The sequence below is a fragment of the Gymnoscopelus microlampas genome, assembly GCF_963454915.1.
Source record: "Gymnoscopelus microlampas genome assembly, chromosome: 10".
NCBI lineage: Eukaryota > Metazoa > Chordata > Actinopteri > Myctophiformes > Myctophidae > Gymnoscopelus > Gymnoscopelus microlampas.
In genome coordinates this window covers 11426248-11434681 of record NC_139947.1, presented here as the reverse complement: position 1 = coordinate 11434681, position 8434 = coordinate 11426248, and the positions used below count along the sequence as shown (strand labels likewise).

The window sequence follows — 8434 nt, the reverse complement described above, 5'->3', positions numbered from 1 at the left end:
TGGACCGATCATCACCAAATTGTCAATCACCAAAGTTATCGGCCTAGTTTAGTCTCAAAAACCGTCCAACCAATTCACCTCTCTGTGTCACCAAGATGCCCCCCCTCAAAAAAAAACATTAGGTAAAAAAAAGAACCAGATCACTTATAAGTGGGCTTGATCTCTCTGGAGAGAGCCTATTAGGTTATTCTCTGAATTCGTTATTCTTTTATTAAATTCTCAAAACTTTCGCTCTAGCTCAGTCATACTTTCTAGAAGCTTTGCTGAAATTTGAAATTGTCTGTCTCCTTTGGATAATAGTAAAATCTTTTTTTATTTCTTTTCAATGTTTCAAACTATATTCATGAACATTTTTTTATTTTATGCTATGACGTCCATTATGTTTGATGCAACGTCCACCTTATTTGATGAACCGGTTGGGAATGGTTGACATTGAAGTTGAGCATCTTACGCATCAGAGGTCAACAAATGGAAACCAGAGTGTTTGTCTGAGAACATCTAGTTATGTGTGGTTAGACAGGAGATGACAAATCGTATATACTGTAAGTACCACGTTTATCGACTAGGCAGCTACATGCTGTCGCCACCAGAGGGATATCATACAAAAAGGGAAGCACAAGTTCCTAAAAATGTGGAATCTGGTGAGATTTTGGTCGGGTGTGAATAAATACTGGCCATTTAGAGACAGTATATGCTTATCCGTAAAGGTCGTCATCGTTCTCTGCATTGAAGACTGGGCCACTACCAGTTCCTCCTGACACTTGGTTTGGAACGCTGCCCCCTGTAGCACTGGCGGGAAACCTGAAGGAGCCAAAACCACGACTCTGCTGCAATGTCTGTGCGAACATTGAATATTTGCGGATGTCGTTGTCACTGACGGAGCGACGAGCAAAGCGCATGGCCTCCTCAAAGTGGTCCTTCCTGAGCTCGGGCACAGGGTCGCTCTCCTCTACTTCCATAGCTGATGGGTGTGTCTCCCTCTCCTTTTCTCTGCGAATCTCATTCTCAATGCTCTCTCTGATGGCCAGCTTACACGCCCGCTGGCAGATCTCTGTGAGATCGGCTCCAGAGAAGCCGTTGGTCATCTTGGCCAGGAAGTCGATGTCCACATCCTTGCTGAGGGGGCTCTTGCGAAGGGTGGCCTTGAAGATATTGATCCTGCTCTTCTCATCGGGCAAGGGGATGTAGATGAGCTGATCCAGACGGCCAGGTCTCAGGATGGCGGGGTCGATGATGTCAGGTCTGTTGGTGGCTCCAATGATGAAGACGTTCTTCTTGCAGGACATGCCGTCCATCTCTGTGAGCATCTGGTTGATGACACGATCTGCTGCTCCACCAGCATCTCCAATACTGGCACCGCGTGACTTGGCTACTGAGTCTAGCTCATCGAAAAACAGGACACAAGGGGCCGCCTGCCGAGCCTTGTCAAAGATCTCTCTTACATTGGCCTCAGACTCTCCAAACCACATAGTGAGCAGCTCAGGTCCTTTGATGGAGATGAAGTTAGCCTGGCATTCGTTAGCAATGGCCTTGGCCAGCAGGGTCTTACCACAACCAGGGGGTCCATAGAACAGCACACCCTTTGATGGGGTCATGCCAAACTTCAGGAACTTTTCTGGGTGTTCGACTGGATACTGTACCAGCTCCTGCAGCTCCTTCTTGACATCATGCAGACCTCCGATGTCCTCCCAGCTGACGTTGGGAACCTCAACCACTGTCTCCCTCAGTGCTGATGGGTTGCTCTGGGTCAGGGCCCATTTGAAGTCATCCATGGTGACAGCCAGGGAATTCAGGAGTTCAGCGTCAATGGTGTCATCCTCCAGGTCAATCAGGTCCATCTTCTTTCTGATAGCCTGCAGAGCTGCCTCAGAGCAGAGAGCAGCCAGATCTGCACCCACGTGTCCATGGGTCTCATTGGCCACCCGTTCAATGTCAACATCATCAGCCAGCTTCATGTTCTTGGTGTGAATCTGGAGGATCTCCAGTCTGCCTGTTGAATCAGGAATTCCAATGTCCACCTCCCTATCAAAACGCCCATATCGCCTAAGAGCCATGTCAATGCTGTTGGGCCTGTTGGTTGCAGCCATGACAACGACATGAGTTCTCTGCTTCAGACCGTCCATCAGGGTGAGGAGCTGAGACACAATACGCCTCTCCACTTCTCCATGAGTCTTATCTCTCTTGGGGGCGATGGAGTCAAGCTCGTCAATGAAGATGATGGCTGGGGCATTCTTCTCTGCTTCCTCGAAGGCCTTTCTCAAGTTACTCTCACTTTCTCCAGCCATCTTACTCATGATTTCAGGACCATTAATAAGGAAAAAGAAGGCTCCAGTTTCATTTGCTACAGCTCTAGCTAGCAGGGTCTTTCCTGTTCCAGGGGGTCCATACAGAAGGATACCACGTGGTGGCTTGACTCCAATTGCTTTGAACAGCGCAGGGTGTCTAAGAGGAAGCTCCACCATCTCTTTGATCAGCGCTAGCTGCTTCCTCACTCCTCCAATGTCATCATAGCCAACCTCATTCAGGGACTCCTCCTCATCCTCTCTCTTGATGGGTTCCCCCTGACAATGGATGATTGCATCCTGGTTAACAATGCAGTAGGGGGAGGGATCAGTCTCTATTACTTTGAACTCCACGGCACGCATGCCACCCCTGACCAGGAAGATGTCACCTTTGCGAATGGGCCTGTAAGCCTCATGGAAGTATGGTTTGAGGTAGGGCTCAAACAGGTCTCCAGTAATGCCCTCTACAGTGTCATCTATTGGGAGGACATGGATTCTTTTTCCATATTTCACATCAGGAATAGCATGAATGCTGATGACATCCCCCAGACGGACCCTCAGATTGTTGCGGACAACCCTGTTCATACGGACCTTTTCATCAGAACAGGTGTCCTCAGCAAGAACTATCGCAACAGTCTCCCTCCTTTTCTTTCCCTTCAGCAGCACTGTGTCTCCTCTGAACATGTGCAGCTCCTCCATCTTGGCCTGAGAGAGATACACCAAGCTATTATCATCAGTGCCACTGACAGATTCATCAACGATCAGCCTGTTAGGCCTGTTCTTCTTTTTCAGAATGGCAGTGGAAAGATGATCATCTTTGGATTCCCCTACTGAGGCCATGGTCAACCAGCTAGATTAATATTTATAACTAATACAGAATAAACTCAAATCCTTAAACCTTCTAGATCTTGGTCTATAAATCAGAAAGGGTCACAGAGTAAACATCTAACATTGGCTGATATATATATACCAGAGCTATGGTCTGACGTCACGCACAACACAAACCGTTGCTACGCATGCTTAACAATGCCAAGTTTTGCATGCGCCTTTGCAGTTCGTTCATGATTGTCTTGAATTGGTTTGGACACTGGACGTTATCATTTGCACATTTCTCTCTTAAATGGCACTGGATGTGAATTTAGATGCCGCTTTCCTACCAAAACTGTTCCAATGCCAACGTTAAGGTAACACCATTAATGCTACATCACTGCCAGTGGCTGCAGTTAATCCACTTGAAACTCGGCATCACCGAAGACCCTAGGTAGTGATACGCCGAATGGGAAGTTGGTCGAATCAGCAGATCTCCCAAAAATATCAATACATCCGCAAATCCCCTAATATGGAGATCCCTGATGTCATACGATGTCTGACATCATAGACTGGCCTGGTCTCCATATTTGGGCATGCATCACACGGAACTCCACATATGGGCATACAAAGGACACCAACAGACAGACGGGTACAACGGGTACTACTCTGACAACAGGTACAATGGGTATTGCACACCCAAGTTGGGCTGGCACCCAACTTGCATCGTTCCCGACTCGCATAGTTCCCGTAGACCGATGCCAAGTGTCTAGTTGATTTAATACATGCAGTCAATCTTTCCAGAGGACTTGAGCATCTTAGTCAGATAACTCTTACATTCTCATGATAGTTTGCTAAAATAGACAATCAGTGCCTTATTACTGTGTTTTTGGAGTTTGTCAGTTAATCCCTCACCTTTCACCGTCAGAAAGTAGAAAGCCTGCGCTCTGCCAACAGCATAAGAGATCTCAAGTTTTAAAGTAAATATGAAGTGTTCTGTTAATACGGACTGTAAAGGCTGACTTTTCTTTTCCAGTCAAATAGTGATGTTCTATGCAAGATATCTTAGGAAATAGTGAGTTCTATCAGCACATAAAGAAGAGGTGTTGTAATCTTCTGACATTGCAAAAGAACAATGTTCTGGTGGTGGAGATGGTTTGGATGGGTGTTTGCCCCGCCAAAGCAACACGAATCACACCTGGGCACACACACAGGCACGCGCACATCTATGATGTCAGTCATCATCTATAATGTCAGTAGTGTGATACCAGTACCAGTGTGTCTACCTAGATACTGTATATCTGTACTCACCGTTGCTTGGGTGATTGTGTGGTGGTGAAATAGACACAAAGTACCTGGTTGACAGTCTATGACGTTGGTTCTGTGATGTCAGGCACCTGTTGTCAGAGTGCTTGGAGGCCGGTTTACTGATTGATTTATGTTTCTACAGAAAGGCAGTGTATATACATGACCATTTTGTACTTATCTGCCAAAAAGATAAACACAAAGAAGCTAGAGAGCTTATTGTCTCCGCCAGGCCGAAGGCTCAACCTAACTAATTTATTTTGCAAGGTCTGTAGCTTCTTTGACATCAGTACTGGCCGTCTAAGATATATCTGAAATCTGGGCATGAAATATGAAAGAAAGAGAGAAATAGACGCTTCATGGGGTCCCCATCTGCGCGATTGATTGTATATACCAAATGGATCCTCTTAGGGGGGCCTGTAACTCAGAGAGTGTACACATGGAACCAAATGGTTCCATGTGTACACTCTCACAGTGAAGTCAACACTAAGGATTTTACTGTGTACTGTAGATTCATCTCCCAGAGAAAAAAATAAATGATATCAAACTGGGGGTCCTTGAAATTAAAAATCCGGAGCATCACTGACGTACAGGAACCGACAGACAGTCAGTCAAAACATTCTAAAAAAGAACAACCACCCGAGGTGGTGCCCAGGTATTCCGCTGGGGAAATTCAGTTGCCAAAGGCAGCGCAGCAGCTAGAACACAGGCAGAAACAGAGGAAAAAGTAGATACAGCTACAATAAGGGTAGCGAAAAGATCACTAAGAATAATAGAGAAATGCAATAAGATGCAAAAAGGTGCAAAAAGGTGAAGAAACAACATGAATGCACAGCATCCGGAAAGGATACGCTGATAACAAGTAGAATACCTCTTATGAATTGGATGCCCCAATTGAAAAAAATAAACAAATAAAAAACCTTGAGATGAGAAATCTTGGTACACTGGTATATCAACCATGTATATTGGTTAAGCGGCTAAATGCAGTCTCTAAAATCAAATCAATACAAAAAAGGAACACATGAAAGAAGCACGATACAAAGTACTAAAAAAGGTTAGATTTAAGCAAGGTAAACACATCAAATGCAGAGACAGTGTAGTGCCTCAGTAAAATAGGATCACAAGTAAACCAAGAACCTAACATCAGTCTAACTCTAAACAATATATTATCAAATTATCTGTACACTGAAACCATACAATACCATAACATGCTATCTAAATATACATTTTAACCATCTGCATGGTCATCAACGCTAGGTCAAGTGCTAAAATGGAGTCTGAAGGGGTGAGTCTTCAGATTATGGAAGAAAATCTGGAGTGAATCTGCAGTTCTAACTGCAATGGGGAGTTTGTTCCACAGTTTGGGAGCCAGGAGGAAGAAGAGCTGGAACTTGTGGAGAGTTGTCAGACTTTGAAGGTGCTAGGGTGCCATGCCTTTGGTTTCTTTGTAGGCTGACATCAGTGTTTTGTACTCTGTGCTGGCAGAAACTGGGAGCCAATAGAGGTAGCGGAGAAGGTGGGAGACAGTACTGGCCACTGTGCAGTGCTTATCAATAAAGGTTGTCATCATTATCTTCACTGAAAAGAGGGCCGCTGCCCCCTGTAGCCCTGGAGGGAAACCTGAAGGAGCCGAAACCACGGCTCTGCTGCAGCGTCTGTGCGAACATTTCATATTTGCGGACGTCGTTGTCACTTACGGAGCGACGAGCAAAGCGCATGGCCTCTTCAAAGTGGTCCTTCCTGAGCTCAGGCACGGGGTCGGTCTCTACTTCCATAGCTGATGGGTGTTTCTCCCTCTGCTTCTCTCTGCGAATCTCATTCTCAATGCTCTCTCTGATGGCCAGCTTACACGCCCGCTGGCAGATCTCTGTGAGATCGGCTCCAGAGAAGCCGTTGGTCATCTTGGCCAGGAAGTCGATATCCACATCCTTGCTGAGGGGGCTCTTGCGAAGGGTGGCCTTGAGAATATTGATCCTGCTCTTCTCATCGGGCAGGGGGATGTAGATGAGCTGGTCCAGACGGCCGGGTCTCAGGATGGCGGGGTCGATGATGTCAGGTCTGTTGGTGGCTCCAATGATAAAGACATTCTTCTTGCTGGTCATGCCGTCCATCTCCGTGAGCATCTGGTTGATGACACGATCTGCTGCTCCACCAGCATCTCCCATGCTGACACCACGTGCCTTGGCTACCGAGTCTAGCTCATCGAAAAACAGGACACAAGGGGCCGCCTGCCGAGCCTTGTCAAAGATCTCTCTTACATTGGCCTCAGACTCTCCAAACCACATAGTGAGCAGCTCAGGTCCTTTAATGGAGATGAAGTTAGCCTGGCATTCGTTTGCAATGGCCTTGGCCAGCAGGGTCTTACCACAACCAGGGGGTCCATAGAACAGCACACCCTTTGATGGGGTCATGCCAAACTTCAGGAACTTTTCTGGGTGTTCGACTGGATACTGTACCAGTTCCTGCAGCTCCTTCTTGACATCATGCAGACCTCCGATGTCCTCCCAGCTGACGTTGGGAACCTCAACCACTGTCTCCCTCAGTGCTGATGGGTTGCTCTGACTCAGGGCCCATTTGAAGTCATCCATGGTGACAGCCAACGAGTTTATGACTTCGGCGTCAATGGTGTCATCATCCAGGTCAATCAGGTCCATCTTCTTTCTGATAGCCTGCAGAGCTGCCTCAGAGCAGAGAGCAGCCAGATCTGCACCCACGTGTCCATGGGTCTCATTGGCCACCCGTTCAATGTCAACATCATCAGCCAGCTTCATGTTCTTGGTGTGAATCTGGAGGATCTCCAGTCTGCCTGTTGCATCGGGGATTCCAATATCTAACTCCCTATCAAAACGCCCATATCTCCTAAGAGCTGTATCGATGCTGTTGGGCCTGTTGGTGGCAGCCATGACGATGACATGAGTTCTCTGCTTCAGACCGTCCATCAGGGTGAGGAGCTGAGACACAATACGCCTCTCAATTTCTCCCTGAGTCTTCTCTCTCTTGGGGGCGATGGCATCAAGCTCATCAATGAAGATGATGGCTGGGGCATTCTTCTCTGCTTCCTCGAAGGCCTTTCTCAAGTTACTCTCACTTTCTCCAGCCATCTTACTCATGATTTCAGGACCATTGATAAGGAAAAAGAAGGCTCCAGTTTCATTTGCAACAGCTCTAGCCATAAGGGTCTTTCCTGTTCCAGGGGGTCCATACAGCAGGATACCACGTGGTGGCTTGACTCCAATTGCCTTGAACAGTGCAGGGTGTCTAAGAGGCAGCTCCACCATCTCTTTGATCAGCGCCAGCTGCTTCCTCACTCCTCCAATGTCATCATAGCCAACCTCATTCAGGGACTCCTCCTCATCCTCTCTCTTGATGGGTACCCCATCACAGTGGATGACTGTTTCCTGGGCCACAATGCAGTAGGGTGAGGGATCAGTCGCTACCACTTTGAACTCCACAGCACGCATGCCACCCCTGACCAGGAAGATGTCGCCTTTGCGAATGGGCCTGAAAGCATCAAGGAAGTATGGCTTGAGGTAGACCTCAAACAGGTCCCCAGTAATGCCCTCAACAGTGTCATCTATTGGGAGAACATGGATTCTTTTACCATATTTCACATCTGGAACCGGATGAATGCTGATGACATCCCCCAGACGGACCCTCAGATTGCTGCGGACAACCCTGTTCATGCGGACCTTTTCATCAGAACAGGTGTCGTCAGAGAGAACTATGCACACAGTCTCCCTCCTTTTCTTTCCCTTCATCAGCACTGTGTCTCCGCGGAACAGCTGCAGCTCATCCATCTTGGCCTGAGAGAGGGCCACCACGCTATTGTCCGGATTGACGGTTTCATCAACGATCAGTCTGTTGGGTCTTATCTTCTGTTTCAGAATGGCAGTGGAAAGATAATCGTTGTCGGATCCCCCTCCCGAGGCCATGGTTGCACACCTGGATTATAGTGTATATATCTATTTATATATCTATAAATATAACTAAAAGCCTGCAAATATTGTATGTGTGGCTATATCACTCTACACATCTAAAGG

The 8434-nt window shown here is 47.1% G+C and overlaps 1 protein-coding gene across 2 annotated transcripts; it reads right to left on the bottom strand.

Moving 5' to 3' along the window:
• Positions 1 to 695: 695 nt before the first annotated feature.
• On the bottom strand, positions 696 to 8326 carry LOC311052939 (transitional endoplasmic reticulum ATPase-like; the record flags this gene model as incomplete). 2 transcript variants are annotated; one of them, XM_084068258.1, is made up of 2 exons in its annotated part: positions 696 to 760; positions 5974 to 8326. In XM_084068258.1, 2 exons carry the CDS (start codon positions 8324 to 8326, stop codon positions 696 to 698), a joined length of 2418 nt encoding a protein of 805 aa, XP_083924384.1. The 2 variants fall into 2 exon arrangements, with proteins under 2 accessions (XP_083924384.1, XP_083924383.1); XM_084068257.1 differs by lacking the exon at positions 5974 to 8326 and having other exon boundaries at positions 696 to 3122.
• Positions 8327 to 8434: the final 108 nt, after the last annotated feature.